An 18,332-nucleotide genomic window follows, 5' to 3' on the forward strand; every position below is an offset into this window, starting at 1 on the left:
GAGTTTTTGAAAGTGTTTTCCATTTTGTGTTTTGGAAAGTGTTTTCTGTTTTGTGTTTTGATAAGTGTTTCGAATGTTTGAAGACTGAAATATGTTGTGGGGTCCACATCTGAAAACTTATTTGGATAACCACGTTTGAAAAGTGTTTCTTAGAGGGAAAAAAAAAAAATTGAAAGTGCTCCGTGGGTACAATATACAATCTCTTCTTCTTGAGGCGGTGAAATCTTTTAGTGCTCCGCGGGTACAATACCAATGCAAACCAGTTGCAGGGCTTACTGCTCAGAATTCATCGGAGGTTGCACTTGTTGCAGCTCAAGTGAAGCCTGTTTCTAAGAACTCAAATCCGATGAGGGGATTTCTACGGCGAGGGTTTTTTAACCAAAGTCTGAAAGAGAAAGGGGTGTCTCATTCCTTGTCGTCTTTGGCTATTCAGGATGATGGAGTAGTGAGTGGTCGCTTAGAAAGGGGAGTCGCATTCCTTTTCGTCTTTGGCTGTTCAGGATGATGGAGTAGTGAGTGGTCGCTCTTTGGTTTTGGATGAAGCTTTCAGGTTTGGGTGGGATTAGGAAGATGACGATTGGGATGGAGAGCTGTCCCCCGCCGATCCCCTTGATTGGGTGTTGGATTGCGATGAAGAGGAGGATCCGAATTCAGGGTTGCTGGATGACGTGAAAGAGGATTTTCTACGGCGAAATGGAGGTCGCGCGGCCTAGGACTAAGGGCAAGAGGGAGCTGTTAAATTTAGAAAGCTCCATTAATTATGAAATTGCTAGTGTGTCTTCTAGGAGAAAGAAGGGCAAGACTATTGTGTCTTAGCGTTCTGTGTGGGTGTGAGGTGTTTGGTTAGTGGGCATCGCGTTGGTGTGTTTATTTGAGGTTTTTGGGTGGGTTTATTGGGATTTTTCTGGGGGTAGCTTTGGATTCCATGGGAGCTTGTTTTGGATGGGTTTTTTTGGGGTTCTTCAGTGGGTTAGCTTTGGCTTTTTTTTGAATACTTCCTATGTAAATAGGGGCACCTCACGCTTTCCTTTTTCTTTAATAAAACTTCTTCTTACTTATCAAAAAAAAAAAGTGGAAACATAAACAAACAAAGAAAAGGGGAAAATTACTAAATTACTCCCTGAATGTTGAGTCTTTATTAAATCACTGAATGAGTTTATATATTTCTCTTTTAGTTTCTTGAGTTTGTTTCCTCGACCTCCCCCACCATTGGTGAAGGGGTGGCCGCCACTTTTTTTTTTTTTTTTTAAATATTTTTTATTATGATTTAAGTAGAGATCAGCCTCCATTTGTATTGTGCATGAAAGATTGAACCTTGTTTTCAAAGGTATTTTCACTTGTTTTTAAAAATTGAGCTTGTGTTTTTAAGAACATTTTTATATGAAGGTGGGAGAAGTGTTCTAGAAGTGTTTTGTGTTTTGTTTTATATAAAATTGTGTTTTGAATGGTATTTTGCAAATGAAAACTCAAAATTGTTTTTTGTGGGGTGCAATCTGAAAATTTATTTGGATAACTATGTCTGAAAAGCGTTTTTAGTGTTTAAATAGTGAAAAACACTTATTGAAAAGTGTTACCAAATATAGTGTAAAGCTTCTAAGCAATTGGACCATGCTACATGAACAATTTCCGTCTCTTTTCACATACCAGGTTAGCATGATATGCTTCCTCTTAATAAGATTATCAATAGTCATAACATTCTGAGGTATGGCGGTCCAAGCAAAAAGGTTTTAGCGATCATGGAAGCATTGATCTCATTCCATGGAAAGCTCCCTGGTGAAGGGTCGACAGTTATCTATGTACAATGGCTACATGGTGAGAAGAGATTGTATATTTGCTAGATGCTGCTAAGAGATTATCTATGATCACAGCAGCAATAGATGGGAACACACTGAATTAATTTGCTTTAAGGGGAAATGAGATTGTTCATTATTAAAGGAAAATTTGAGTGGTTCCTCATCTTTGAATTGTTGTTGGTTTTTTCTTCCCTGAAAAGAGTAACTTGTTATAAATTGATATTACTTTTTTTTTTTTCCTTCTCTGATTATCTATCAAAAAAAAGTTATTTCTTTCTAAATTCCTTGTTTATTGGATCAGTTCCAACAAAACCTTATTGGTGTTATTTTCCTTTCGGGGAGTTTGCTTTGGAAAGTTTTAGACATGGCCATTTTGTTGGTTGGCTGGGCCCTTTTTCTGTAATTATTGCAACAATTACGAGTCTTAACTTGCAAAAACAGGTCATGGCGGTTTTGGCCATGTTGTGCTGTGCCAAAATAAACTAGATGGAAGACAGTATGCTGTGAAGAAAATTCGCCTCAAGGATGAAAGCCTGCCTGTTAATGATCGAATATTGAGGTAACTCTATCTAGATAGGGAATTAATAGTCATTTACCTCAGAAAGGTGAACTCTATAATATTTTGGCCTTTTAGCTTTTATATGACATTAATGGTAAAGTAAAAGAAAATCAGTATTGCATTAGGAGTTTTCTACAGAAGTTATTCATAAAAAGAAGAGTTTTCTAAAGAAGTTATGTAGCAAATGTTGCAGTCTATTGTTACTGTTTTAGTGAGTAAAGTTTCAAGTTTGTGTTGGATAAGTGTTATTTATCTATTGCATGGATAATGTTTGCCTCTTTAAGCAGCCTGCGGAGTGTCAATTGAACTGAATACCTCTCAATGTGAGGGTTGCTTGTATTATATAAGAATTCTATAGCTAATTACAGGCTGTATTTCAGCGATTACCCTAATCTAGAAGAACAAATAAGGTAATTAAAATCAACCTATTAATTACAAGATACTATAGCTATAACACAAAAACATGCCCTAACTAGAGAGACTAAGTATGGCTAAATATATATGATATATATATGCCGTATCTGAATGACATCCCCCCTCAAATTGATGCTGGTCAATCAAGAAGCATCAATTTGCCCACAAGGAACTGATGACGCTGTCGTGTCATGGCCTTCATGAATACGTCAGCTATCTGGAGATCAGTGGAAACATGAGGAAGAGATATAACACGAGTGTCCAAGGCTTCCCGAATAGACTGACAATCTGCCTCAATATGCTTCGTACGTTCATGGTAAACAGGATTAGCAGCTATCTGAATGACACTAGTATTATCAGCATGAAGAGGCGTAGAAGCAGATTGAGAAAAACCAAGCTCAGCTAGAAGCCCACGAAGCCAGACAATCTTAGAACAAGCAGTAGACATTGCCCGGCATTCGGACTCAGTAGATGATTTAGTAACGCGAGCTTGTTTCTTATTCTTCCAAGAAATCAAAGAATCACCAAGAAACATGCACTAACCCATGATAGATCGCCGAGTATCAGGACATCCGGCCCAATCCGCATCCGGCCCAATCCCCATCAGAGTGAAGCTTAATCGAGTAAATCCATTTACGACCAATGGCTTTAACATTAGAGGGGCAAGGAACCACGTCCCATGTGTGATTGTCTTGGAGAGCCCAAAGTTCCTCATCCATCGCTTTCCACCAACATTCATATTTAGGAGCCTCGGAAAAACATGTAGGGATGGAAATAGAAGACAAAGTAGCATTAAAAGAAGTGTGGGAAAAACCATACCGATCAGGAGGACGTGATATTCTGGCAAATTGTCGAGGACCAGACTTATGAACTGTCTTAGATGGCGGGTCAATCGGAGGAGTTGTCGGAACAGGTTCAGATGAAGGGTCAGTCTCGGGAAGCGGCAAAGTTGGTAGACGTCGAGTATACACAATTCCGGGTTTGAACCGCTCAGGCAGAGGAGGCAATTCATCAAAACAAGGTAGAATACTAATCTCAGGCAATGATTCAACATGTGTAGAAAAGAGACATTGATTCTCAAAGAAGACAACATTACGAGATATACGAAATTTGTCAGAACAAGGATCATAACAAACATAATCTTTGTGACGAATACTATAACCCATAAAGGCACATTTAACAGACTGAGCAGAAAGTTTATGATGTTCATGAGCAGGTAAATGAACAAAACAAACACATCCAAAAGTATGCAGATTAAGATAGCTAGGATGCTGGTGATAGAAAGGATAATAAGGAGAATCAAAATGCAAGACCTGAGAGGGCAGTCGATTAATTAAGTAAACTGCAGTAGATAATGCCTCAACCCAGAATTTAGAAGGAACATACGACTCAAGCAATAAAGTGCGAACAACATTCAAGAGATGGCGGTTCTTTCGTTCCGCCACCCCATTTTGCTGAGGAGTATAAGGACGAGCGCTGAGAGACAATTCCTTTGTGGTGTAAGAAATCATGAAACTCGTGGGACATGTATTCTCCACCAGAATCAGACCTCAAAATATTAATGTCTGTAGAAAATTGATTCTCAATATATGTTACAAAGGTCTGAAAAACAGACAGGACCTCAGATTTGGCTCGAAGAAAATAGACCCAAGTATACCGACTGAAATCATATATGAATGTCACAAAATATTTAGATCGAGCATGAGAAATTACAGGAGAAATGCCCCATACATCACTATGCACAACAACAAAGCATTTTGCAGCACGACTACCATGAGAAGAAAACGAAAGAGTTTTACTCTTACCAAGTTTGCATACAGAACAGTCAAATGACAAATTTTTAGAAACTCGTTCTTTATTGCCTAACAAACCAGAATTTAACATTTTTTTTTTTGATAAGTAATCATGATATAAAAAAGCGCAGAGGGGCGCAACCCATATACACGGGAAGTGTAAAACAGAGAGCGCCTAGGAGGGGGAGAAATGAAAAAGAAAATCAGAGAAGCTAATCACTAAAGGAGCTAGCCAAGCGGCCGTCCAAGAGTAAAGCGTAAATAAGAAGAAATGAGTCAATTCCTCTATGGTCCTAGTGGAATTATCAAAACATCTAGCATTTCTTTCACTCCAAATACACCACATAAGACACAGAGGGATCATCTTCCACACAACCGCACTTCGAGTACGTCCTCCCGACCACCAGCTAGCAAACAAAGCCCTCACCCTGCACGGCATGACCCAATGCAACCCAAATCGCTGAAAAATCATGTGCCAAAGAGCACTCGCAAGCTCACAGTGGAGAAGAAGGTGATCGACTGACTCTCCGGTCTTCTTGCACATACAACACCACTCCATAACCACTATGTTCCTCTTACGCAGCATATCATGAGTCAAAGTTTTGCCCAAGGCCGCAGTCCATCCGAAAAAAGCCACCCGCTGAGGCGCCTTAGTACGCCAGATGCTCTTCCAAGGAAACTCCTCGTGAGAAGAAGAAGACAAGGCCTTATAGAACGACTTAACCTCGAACTTGCCTTTCTTGGAAGAAGACCAACAAATACGATCTGCATTGCCTAAGGAAACCTTGCAAGAATACAACCGATCAAAAAAAGGAGAAATCAAGTCCATCTCCCAATCTTGAACCGATCGCACGAAAATGACATTCCACTCAACCACCCCATTCCTCCCAATAAAATTATCCTTCACCCAAGCTTCTTTGTGTCTAGCGATACTGTATAAGGACGGAAAAGCTTGCTTCAAAGAGTTGTCCCCACACCAAATATCATGCCAAAATCGGACTTTCGAACCCTCCCCCACCTCAAATCGAATACCTTTGGCAAAGAAATTCCACCCTTTACGAATATGCTTCCATAGACCCACACCATGAGGGCCCGAAGCCTCCTTCGTGCACCACCCACCTTCTTGATCTCCATACTTAGCTTTGATCAAATTACACCAAAGAGCCCCGTTTTCATTTGCGTATCTCCAAAGCCATTTCCCCAAAAGAGCTTGATTAAACTGGTGCAACTTCCGAATGCCAAGACCACCATAACGAAGAGGGCTGCACACTTGGTTCCAACTTACAAGATGCAACTTGGGCTCATCTCCCATTCCTCCCCACAAAAAATCTCTTTGGACTTTCTCGATCCTTTTAGCTACACTTACAGGAATCGGAAACAGAGACAAAAAGTAAGTCGGAAGATTAGCCAAAGTGCTCTTGATGAGGGTTAAGCGACCTCCCTTAGAAAGATACATTCTCTTCCAACCTGCCATCTGACGCTCCATCTTTTCAATCACTTCATTCCACATGGCCGTATCCTTGAAAGAAGCCCCAAGAGGGAGACCCAGATACTTCATAGGCAACTCGGCAACACTACACCCAAGGATGTTAGCTAAGCCCCCAATGTTCTCCACCCCACCAATGGCCACAATCTTTGATTTTCCAAGATTCACTCTCAAACCCGAAACAGCTTCAAAACATAAGAGGATGAGACGAACATACCGGATTTGCTCAATAGAATCTTCACAAAAGATCAAAGTGTCATCCGCAAATAAGGAATGAGAGACCATCAACTCCGACAAGACCCTATTTCCCACCGAAAACCCAGTCAAAAGGCCTTGGTCAACCGTCGCATTCACCATCTTACTCAAAGCCTCCATAACAAGCACAAACAATAACGGTGAGAGAGGATCTCCTTGCCGGATTCCCCTCGAGCTGCTAAAGAAACCTTCCGGAGAACCATTCACTAGGATGGAAAATTTTACCGTCTTAATACACCACTCTATCCAAGCCCTCCACCTCCCACCAAACCCACACCTATGCAGCAAATACAAAACAAAGTCCCAATTTACATGGTCGTAGGCCTTTTCCAAATCCAACTTACAAAGAACCCCTGGGACCCCTGATTTCTTGCGACTATCCACACATTCATTTGCAATAAGAACGGAATCTAGGATTTGCCGACCCCCAATAAAAGCATTTTGAGAAAAGGAAATGACCTTACCCAAAACAGTTTTCATCCTATTGGCAAGAACCTTAGACACAATTTTATACACCCCTCCCACCAGGCTAATGGGCCGAAAATCCTTCATCTCCACCGCATCCGCCTTCTTTGGAATCAAAGAAATAAAAGTTGCATTCAAGCTCTTCACCATTTGACGTCTGCTATGGAACTCTGCAAAAACCGCCATAATGTCTTGTTTGATAACTCCCCAGCAAGCTTGAAAAAAAGCCATGGAAAAGCCATCTGGACCTGGAGCCTTATCACCATTCATGCCTTTTACCACCTCCCAAACCTCCTTCTCCTCAAACTCTCTTTCTAACCAACTATTATCCTCCTCATCTATGGACAAGAACTGCTGGTTATCCATTCTAGGGCGCCAAGAGCTTTGTTCCGAATAAAGAGATTGGTAATACTGCACTATGTGTTCTTTTACCTCAACTGGATCATCGGATAAAGCGCCATTAATACGAAGCACTTCCACCCGATTGTACCTCCGGTGTGAATTAGCCATCTTGTGGAAGAAGCGAGTATTACGATCCCCCTCCTTGAGCCACAAAGCTTTCGATTTTTGACGCCAATGAATCTCTTCACACAACAGAGTATTCTCCAAATCTTTCAACTTGTCCGCCTTCCGGATTTTCTCCTCTTGATCTAAGCCTCTCGATTCTGCCAACTCATCCAACTCCTGGATACCTCCCAATAACTCCTTCTTTTTCCTCCCAATATCCCCAAAGACCTCCTCATTCCACTTTTTCAAGTCCACTTTAAGAGATTTTAATTTACTAGCAAGCACAAAACTAGGCAAACCCTCAAACAAATACGACCCCCACCAAGAAGCAACCTTATCAACAAAACCCTCTGCCTTAAGCCACATATTTTCAAATTTGAAACCCTTCTTACCTCCACAAGGAGTCCCGCAATCCAACAATAATGGGAAGTGATCCGAGAGCAGGCGTTGAAGTCTCCTTTGTACAACTGCTGGGTAGTGATCTTCCCAATCCGAAGAAAACAAGAACCGGTCAATCCTCGACCAACTCTCATTTTCTTGATTATTGGACCAAGTAAATTGACCCCCCATCATCGGAATATCTACCAGATTATTCTCTGAGATGAAGTCCGAAAAATCCATCATGCCCGATGAATAATATGAATCATTGGAGCGCTCACTGGGAAAACGTACAATATTAAAATCCCCGCCCAAGCACCAAGGAACCTCCCAAATCCTCATCAAACCAGCCAACTCATCCCAAAGCGCCCTTCTCTCCACTTCCTCATTCGGACCATACACTCCCCCAAACGCCCACACCCATCTATCCTCCACATTTTGAAACGAGCACGCCAAAGTGAAAAGTCCCACACACTCCTCCTTACACTCCACAACCCTCCTATCCCACATCATAAGCATCCCTCCCGACAAACCATTAGAACCTTTATACTTCCACCCCACATGTTGACCTCCCCAAAGACTATGAATCACCTCTCGAGAGATAACCTCCATCTTCGTCTCAATCAAGCACACTACATCTACTTTCCATTCTTTCAAAAGACCCCTAATGCGCAACCTTTTCTTGAGGGCATTCAACCCTCTCACATTCCATACTACAATATTAAGCTTCATGATCCACCAAAGCGCCCCTCTCATTTTCCTCAATCTCTTCAAGGCCTTCGAGTTCAGGAACACATGCAGAAGCACCTCCCAAGTTCGAATCGTACTGCTTTCTAGAAGCTTCGATAGCCTTAAAAAGATCCTCCAATTCCTCCTTTTTCCCCTCATCAGAAACTCCAATTTTTGGGCAAAAATGGAGACAGTTACCAACTACCCAGCTGGAAGAAATCGTGTCTGCTCCGAAATCCTCCAACCCCACTGTTTCAACACTTTTATCCCCCTCCATACCTGAATCAGACCCAGACAGCTGCAATGCCAAAGTTCGATCCACCCTATTCTGTCCAAAATTGCTCAACGGAGCCAAACTCCATTCCTCCCCCTGACGAACCTGCTGAGCCCACTCCCCCACGGCCAAATCACTACTCCGACGAGATGGGCTCCCCCTCAGAAACTTCCGAGTGGCCAAGCATGCACTCTTTCCAGCCTGGCCGGACTCCATAGGCTTCTCCGGCGCCGTCTGTTGCTTCTCCGATGACAATAACGTCTCCGGCACCCCCTGCGAAAATTCCGGCGATGGTCCCAGAATCCCTTTCGACTGCCCAGACATCGACGATGAAGCTTCTGACACGTCCCTATTCTTCGGCCCAGTCTTTCTCCTCATATAGGTCAGAAGAGTTAAATCTTTACCAGTGGGCAGAAGTTCCGTCACCGGGCTTGCGGGGATTTTTGGACTTAAATTCCTTCCGGCTCCGAAAGCGCTAGCATCCCCCACAGACATGCCGACAACCACCCTGGGACTCCTTTCTGCCACTGACCCAACCCCCTCTTCCCCTATTTGCTCTCTGCCGGCCAACGTCGAACACTCCGGTGAAGGCGTGAGAGCTCGCGACTCAGTCACGAGTTTTCCAGAAACCGCCAATGTAGCCAACCCACCTTTCTCTTGTAATGGGCTTGGACTATAGCCCACACTTGAGCCCACCACCCCTCTTGGCTTAAACACCACCTTCTTCTTCAACTTCAAACTGCTGCTGATCTTATTAGTACTTCCTCCCGGCCCAACCTTCACCTTTTCCTTCCATACAGCCTTTCCCTGAGCTGCGACTTCCTTCCCTCCCGGCCCAAGCCCACTAAGCTTCATCTGCTTAATCACCCTGTCAATCTTAAACATTCCCACGTCACATTCTCTCTTCAGAACACTCAACGTCTCCTTCACGTTGAGGAGCTCAATACCTACCTCAGAGTAGGTCTGCCCAGCATGGTACCCCATCCCCTTCCGTCCCTTCATGCTTCCAGAGACTGACAACTGCTCAGACTGCGCTGCCGGCTTTGCTGACCCACTCGCCGGAATTCTTGTCACACGCTTTACGCCACCTCCAGCTTTCGTATCTTTCACGCGAGGCACTACCGGGCCTCTATCAGAATTCGCCGGCCAGATTGACTTCGTCGGAGCCATAACATACTCCACCGGAAGCCCCCCCGAAACTCCCTGAACCATCGCTGGCCCCTGGGTCTTCATCGGTCTTAGGCTCCTCTTGTCAAACGTATAGTTCCGCCGACCTGGTTCTGTCCATTCTTCACTATCTTCCTGGGTTGCCTTCAATGACAGTCTCACTGTCTCCGCATAGCTTTTCTGCTTCATTACCTCCTTTTCACCCTTTTCTCCTCTAAACTCTCTGCACTCCTTGATCACTCGGTGACCACGAAGAAAAAAGTTAGCTGCTTGCATTTCTTTAATGAAGCGATCCCACCCAAACCCACGACGACCTTCGGGGATGATGATTGAGCCGCATCTCTTTCTTCCATCGAATTCCTCCACAGTCAGGAAGTAACCATGCCTATTTGAGCTCTTCTGTGCAATAATTCTGGGATATCCAGCTCTAGATTGATCCCAGAATACCTCAGAGCTCTTCACTGCCACCAAATCATCCGCTACTTTCACCAACCAGGCTAACTCATCCTTTTTAAGAAAGATGGACCTTTTGGTTCTGCGGCTCCTTTCAAAAATTCTCACTCCTGATGCCCCTGCCTTGATCAACACCTCAAACTCCTTGGACTCCACCATCCACCTCCTCGGTCCAGCCATGACACAAGCAAACACTAGCTCCAAACACCCTACACGCGCCCTCACGCGCCGTCACAGCACTCACCTCACAGCACTCACCTCACAGCACTCAGCCAAAACTAAGAAGCACAAAGGGCCAAGGAAGGTTAGAAAGGAAAAAGCAACAGGAAACCAAACCAGAATTTAACATATGAGGCAGAATAATAGAATTTGGATGACCCAAACGTTTGTGCCATATTTCGTTCAAAGTGTTAACTGTCCTACAAGCCAAAGATAAACAACTAGGAATTGAAAAGTGCAGTGGAAATAGTCTACCAACTTTTGGCCCCTTTGTGAGTATCTTCCCCGACACCTGATCATGCACAAGACAACCATCACGAGAGAATGGACATCACAGTTTTTTTCAACTAACTGGTCAAGTGAAATAAGACTATTAGAAAGTCCAGGAGATACATAAACATCTCTGAATGAAGGATTAACATTGCAAAGAGTATCAGACGATTTGGTCATATGATTGGATGCAACAAAATCAATAAGCCAAGACTTATACGAAATAGTACCATTACCTTGAAGCCCTAAGGAAGAAAAGGCTGACATAATCATCTGCTGGACCATTTCAGGAGTAAGAACAGCTGATCCGGCTGCAGAAGAAGAAATTGAGGACATCACTGGAGCAGAAGAGGTGTTCACTGCAGCCTGATAGGCGGTAGCTTGATGATTCTGAGGCCGAGTGGGACATTCTTTGATAAAGTGGCCCTGTTTCTTACAGTAGTTGCAAGATTTATTTGCACAGTTGGCGGCAATATGTCCATACTCCTTGTAGCTGAAACACTGGACCTAGCGCATATCCTTACCCTTCCCTTTCCCATAGGCTGCATAGGCTACTGGATTCGGGTTGGATTCTTGCTAAAACGTAGCCTGTGTGAGAAGACTGCTCCTCGCGAAGTAATTCTCCAAAACAAACATCCAAAGATGGAGAAGGATCCTGGTTCATTAAATTTGAGCGAGTAACCTCAAATTCAAAGTGCAATTTCATCAGGAATTGATCTCTCTTGCTTTGCTCATGAACAGCCTGAACAGCAGAGAGAGATGCAGCTGGTACCTTCACATAAACCATATCAGAAAATTCTCCCCACAAATTCTGAAAACCAGAAAAATACTCTGGAATGGAGAGATTGCCTTGAGTGTAATTAGCAATCTCATATTCCAACTGAAAATGGCGTGCGGTATTGTCCTGGTGATAAACCTTCAGCAAATACTCCCACATAGTCTTCGTAGTCTTGTAGGGCCTCAGATTGAGCACAATAAGAGGATCAACAAACCCTAAGATCCAGGACATCACACGTGCATCCTTGACCCGCTACTTAGCCAATTCCTTAGTCTCCGTAGGAGCTGGATTACTACCGTCAATATGGCGCCACAACTCTTTTTCCGTGACAAACAATTGAAACTGGAATTCCCAAGCAGAATAATTTTTTCCAGTAAAACGGACCCCAAAAGTCTCGCTAGAAGACGATGATGAAATAAAAAATTTGAAATTAAAACACTTGATAAAGGAGTAACGGGCCCACCAGCTTTGTTGGACAGCAAGCCCAAGTCCACACAAGTCAAACACCAATCATCAACCCTAAACAGCAACCAAGCCTAAGCCCAGCAAGTCCAAGTCCAGCAGCCCAACCTGAATAATAAGTTCACACAGCCCAAGCCCAGCAAGCTCAAAGTCCACACGGTCACCACGCTTCCACTGCGCTAGCAGTCCCAAAAGTCACCACAACCCACTGTCAACACCAAATGGCCGACAGCACCACAGATCGCTGACAACACCAGATCGCCGGGATAACCCCCCAGATCCTGCCAGCCCGAAAAGTCACCACAACCCACTATGAACACCAAACGGTTGATAGCCCCAAATTGCCGATAGCACCACAGATCGCCGACAACACCAGATCGCCGGGATAACCCTCTAGATCCTGCCGACAACACCAAATCACTGACAGCACCAAATCGATGACCACCACAGATCGCTGGGAACACCAGAATTATCAACACCTTCCCCTAAAGTTACCGACCGCCAAACAAAACCAACAGTGCAATCCTAACCCAACTCAGAAATCTCGAATCACAACTCGACTGTTCCTACATCCCTCAACAGGTAACTCAACACCTAAAACAACCCTAATTTAGAAGATTTTGGCTTTAATACCATGTCAATTGAACTGAATACCTCTCAATGTGAGGGTTGCTCATATTATATAAGAATTCTATAGCTAATTACAGGCTGTATCTCAGCGATTACCCTAATCTAGAAGAACAAATAAGGTAATTAAAATCAACCTATTAATTACAAGATACTATAGCTATAATACAAAAACATGCCATAACTAGGGACACTAATTATGGCCATATCTGAATGACACGAAGTACTACATTGGCAGGTGTAATCATGTGTCTAGGAGTCAAATTTGTTAAGGGTTCATTGTGGGCCCATTATTTTGAGGATCATAGAGTAATCACAGGCCCTGTGAAATGTGCGTTTTTTATGGCCATCTGCATATAAGTAAATTTAACCATTAGTTCTTGATCTACTAATAACCTATTATCAACTCATTGATGTTTATAACCTTTCATTCAGACTACAACAATTTTCATTCTGTTGGTTCCCCAACATGGGGTCCACATTTGAAAAAATTATTTTGTGGGGTTTACTTAAGAAAATTGTTTGATAAAATTTTTGGAAAGTGTTTTGTATTTTCAAACAAAATCAACACTAAATATCCTTATTTTGAGAAAACACAAACAGGTTTTGAAGGTGACTTCCTACTCGTAAAATATAAAGAAAAAAAAAAAAAAAGAGAGTGGGCATGCGACCACTCATAGTAGAGGAGAGGGGTTCGGTCACCCTTATCTGGTTGAAGTGGCCACATAGCCAACTTTTGTCCAGTTGAAATGGCTGCGCAACCATCCCTGTCAGGTTGTGATGGCCATAGACCACCCTTGATCTGTTGGGGTGACCGCGCGGCCACCCTTCTCCTTCATTGGGGGTGGTCGTGCGGCCACCGTTCTTTATCTCTCTCCCTCTTTTAATCTTTTTGTAAATAATAAGCCAATCCTTACCCTTGGAGAATTAAGAACATTTTTTCTCAAAATATTCCTATAAGAAGGTGTGAATAGTTTTCTAAAAAGTGTGTCGTGTTTTGTTTTTTGAAAAGTGATTTGTTCGTTAAATGTTTTGAGAAAGTGTGTTTTTTGGTTTGGAAAAGTGAGAAGACTTTTTGAAACCCTTACCAAACATATCCTTGGTTTTTAGTTTTATTTTGTTTTTATCACTTTTTGTCTGTAAAAGTTATTTTTTTAAAATATTTTTCTTACAATATCATTAAAATTTGTTTATGCATCAATTATGGCGAGGTACTTAGGGAAGTAGCCACTCTTTCCCGTTTGCAGCATCAACATGTTGTCCGGTACTATCAGGTAAGTGCTCTCTTTGTTCTTCACTTATTTTTCTATATAATTTCTCATCTATTTTGGAATTTTTTTCTTAAATTAGTTTTTGTTCTTTTGTTACCATGAAGTCGTCTTAAAAATGGGATGATTTGTATAATTTTACAGGAAGCTTAAATTAGAAAGATTCTGTTGCTCACAACTTGTTGTGCTTATATGATGGTTGTAATAATCATAAAATGTTCCAGGCATGGTTTGAAACAGGAGTGGCTAGTTCTTATGGTGATACTACTGGGGTTTCAATGACTGCAGCAAGCTCCTCTTTCAGCCACTTAGCCACAAGCTCAGTTGATGCCTTTGGACATGAGAACAAGCTTGAATCGACATATTTATATATTCAAATGGAATACTGCCCCAGGTAACACATTTAATTTTTGTGCATTTTTTTATCTCTAGATTTCTCTCACTTCATGATGTGTAGTGCTTGTTTGATCTATTCCTCTTCATCAATCATCATTATTGAAATGCATGTTATGTTTTTCGTTTCTTTTCTTTTATTTTTTTTGTAGCTTTTAACAATTTTGCATTAATTTTTATTTGATGTATTTGACGACCTCTTGAGTTTTGAATGCTTTTGCTTGAAAGATTTTAATAATTGTTCTTAAAATTTAATCCCATAAATCTTCAAAATTATATATATTTTGCTTTAAAACATGCTTTGGTGCCACCATGCCAATATATTATTCTTTTATTCTCTTTCTTTGTTATGGTTGAAGGACGCTCCGCCAGGTTTTTGAAAAATATAGTAGTTTTGAAGAAGAATCGGCATGGCATCAGTTTCGTCAAATTGTGGAAGGTTTGGCCCACATACATGGACAAGGAATCATCCATAGGGACTTAACCCCGAATAACATATTCTTTGATGCTCGCAACGATATCAAAATTGGAGATTTTGGTCTTGGTAAGATCTGGATTTTATAATTGATATGCATTCTTCTTTCTAAATTCCTTCTCTTATATATATTTGTTTATTTGTTTTTTTAATGGTTCTTGATCATTCAAAAGTATATCATTCCAAAGGTAGTCCTTTGTACCTTATCGTAGTCTGGCTGATATTGCTACTGTAAAGGGAACATGCAACAATTGTTTTTTTTTTGATAAGTAATAATGCATTAAAAGAGCGCAGAGGGGCGCAATCCAAGTACAAAGGGAGTATACAAGAGAGTGACTAAGCTGGGAAGAAAGAAGAAGAGAACATAAAGAGGAAATCAGGAAAATTAATAACTAAAGGAGCAAGCCAGCCTGGAGTCCAAGTGAAGAGCGTGTACAAAAAGAAATGAAGAAGGGCCTCAAAGTTCCTCGACGAATCTTCGAAGCATCTCGCATTTCTCTCCTTCCAAAGGCACCATAAAAGACAAAGTGGTACCATTGTGTTTAGGGCTACTTAATGCCAGAAGCCACTCTTTGAAATGAAGTGCTGGTTCTTTTGTTGAAGATTGATTTATTTTACTCCACTTTGCCTTTGGAGGAGGGAGAGGACAATATGTTTTCGAGATTGTCACACAATACAAAGTTTGAGGGTTCACTCTTTGTATGAGTCTTTGACACGTGGTCTACTAGTATTGTTTCGCTTGGAAGAGTAAATTGGGTATGAAGGTTCCATGGAAATTTTTTATATTTCTTTCTTTCATTGACTTCCAGATGGGGCAAGATCCTAATGTTGTACTCCTATAGTAGGAAAATAATTAGTGGATTGGTGTTGCATGTGCCGAAGTAGTGATGAGTTAATTGATCATCTTCTACTTTGTTGCGATGTGGCAAGAGAACCGTTAGTGATTTCCCTTCTTAGGGTGCTGTGTATTAGAAAGAGAGATACTAAGGGAGTCAAACAAGAGTACATTAATAAATATATTTGGACACCACTTTAGCCCAAAAGCTTAAGCTAATGACTTAGGTCCACTTAGGTATGTTAATTACTATTTTTCTTTATGCTTTATCAAAGTAGACGCAATACTTATAACAAATCTTTCTTTTACTTGTGAGTCTCTTCCACATTGGCCAAATTTTCCCTCATGTATGAGCCATTTACACAAGAGTGTTATGCGTACTTCAAGAGCCACCACACTCTTTTTACTAGAGTCAAATCAAGACACTTGTATTAGTAGCGGAAGTTAACCATGACTTTAATACAAATTGTTGTTTTTGATAAGTAAAGTTTATATATCAAAAGCGCAGAGGGGCGCAACTCAAGTACACAGGGAGTATACAAGAGAAAATGCCTAGTTAAGAGAAGAAAAAAGAACAAGGAAGTCAAGATAGTTAATCACTAAAAGAGCAAGCCAAGCTGCTGTCCAAGTGAAAAGCGTGTAGAAGAAAAACGCCTTGAGGGCCTCCAAAGATCTCTCAGAATCCTCGAAGCATGTCGCATTCCTTTCTAACTATAAACACCATACTATGCAAAGGGGAGCCATTTTCCACACAACGGCACTTCGTGAACGCCCTCTCAACCACCAACAAGCAAACAAATCCACCACCTTTTGAGGCATGACCCATGACAATCCAAATTGGCTAAAAGATAGCATCCCATAGAGAGCGAGCAATCTCACAATGGAGAAGAAGATGATCAATCGTTTCCCCATCCGATTTGCACAAACAACATCTATTGATCACAATGAGATTCCTTTTCCTAAGATTATCGATAATGAGGATCTTCCCTAACACCGCCGTCCAAGTAAAGAAGGCCACTCTCGAGGGTGCCTTGGTGCGCCAAATACTCTTTCATGGGAAATGACTAGCCTCAATACTAACCAAGGCATTATAGTAGGACCGAACATCGAACTTCCCTTTACTGGACGGAATCGACCACATTTTATCCTCTCCTTCCCTATTCATTTTATGAGAGTATAACAAAGTATAGAATGAGGCTAGCACTTCCAACTCCCAATCATGAATCAACCGAGAAAAGCTAACATTCCATTGAAGAGCTCCCCCCGTGAGATCCAAGTTGTCAGCAATACATGTGTCTTTAGCATTAGCAATGGTGTAAAGGCCTGGAAAAACAACCTTAAGACACGCTTCTCCGCATCAAACATCATCCCAAAATTTGATTTTGGAACCATCTCCTCGATCAAATCTTGTATGGCTAGACAACATCCGCCACCCTCTACTAATATACCTCCAAAGGCCCACCCCGTGAGACCCCGATATATTGATAGAACGCCAACCCCCCCATTTGGACCCATATTTGGCATCCACGACCATTCGCCACCAAGCCCTTCTCTCATGCGCATAACGCCATATCCACTTCCCTAACAATGCTTGGTTGAATAATCTCAATTTCCTAATCCCTAAACCTCCTTCGGAAATAGGAGAGCAAATCTTATCCCATTTAACCAAATGATATTTGAATTCATCATTTAAACCTCCCCAGAGAAAATCACGTTGGAGCTTCTCTATGCGCTTAGCCACCGAGACAGGAATAGGAAAGAGGGAAAGGAAATAAGTAGGAACGTTAGAGAGGGTGCTCTTTATAAGAGTGACCCTACCTCCCTTGGAAAGATACATTCTTTTCCAGCTCGCCAACCTCCGATCAATCTTTTCCAAAATGTCATCCCAGATAAATTTTGCCTTAAAGCGAGCACCCAAGGGGAGTCCCAGGTATTTCAAAGGCAACGACTCCGTCTCACAACCCAAAACACCGGCCAATTCTTCCATATTATCCCACATCACCTACCGGGACCAAAGCTGATGTAGCCATATTCACCTTTAGACTCGAAACAGCTTCGAAACAAACAAGTAGGGCTTTAAGAGAACGAATTTGATCAAGATTCGCCCCACAAAATACTAACGTGTCATCTGCAAATAAAAGATGGGAAATGTTGGCCCTCTCCGATAGCCTGTTTCCCACTGAAAAGCCCGAAATGAAGCCACTCGGTTGCAGCAGCAATCATCCTACTAAATGCCTCCATAACCATGACAAACAGAAATGGAGATAATGGATCTTCCTGCCTCACCCCTTGGGAGCTACTAAAGAAGCTAGCAGGAGTGCCATTGATCAAAATGGAGAAGCGAGCGGTCGAGATACATTGCTCAATCCAAGAGCACCACTTCTCCCCGAATTCACATCTCCTTAATAAATACAAGAGAAATTTCTAGTCAATATGATCATAAGCCTTCTCTACATCCAATTTACAAAGCAAACCCGGTTCCCCAGACCTGATACGACTATCTAGACATTCACTTGCTATAAGAACCGAATCCGTGATTTGTCTTCCTTTAATGAATGCATTTTGAGGCTTTGATATCACCCTATCCAACACCCTCCTCATTCTATTAGCAAGAACTTTGGCACTGATTTGATCCCCAAACCGCTCAAACTGGTCACCAATCCGATCAACCTGCTCCCCCAATTATTGCAAAGAGTGCCGTTAGTTGCTCCTCATATGCTGTCTCATCATGC

The 18,332-nt window shown here is 42.0% G+C and overlaps 1 protein-coding gene across 5 annotated transcripts in view; it reads left to right on the forward strand.

The window, feature by feature from the left end:
* The window catches only part of GCN2 (protein kinase family protein), a 71,907-nt gene that overhangs the window by 27,230 nt on the left and 26,345 nt on the right, over positions 1-18,332 (forward strand). For all 5 annotated transcript variants that reach the window (XM_059595292.2, XM_088513293.1, XM_088513296.1 and 2 more), the window contains 4 exons: positions 2,235-2,352; positions 13,849-13,903; positions 14,122-14,291; positions 14,650-14,834. In XM_059595292.2, coding sequence (XP_059451275.2) covers positions 2,235-2,352; positions 13,849-13,903; positions 14,122-14,291; positions 14,650-14,834 — 528 coding nt within the window. The remainder of the gene's footprint in view (positions 1-2,234; positions 2,353-13,848; positions 13,904-14,121; positions 14,292-14,649; positions 14,835-18,332) is intronic.

Source organism: Corylus avellana, chromosome 2 (genome assembly GCF_965113065.1).
Source record: "Corylus avellana chromosome 2, dhCorAvel1.hap1.2, whole genome shotgun sequence".
NCBI classification, from domain to species: domain Eukaryota; kingdom Viridiplantae; phylum Streptophyta; class Magnoliopsida; order Fagales; family Betulaceae; genus Corylus; species Corylus avellana.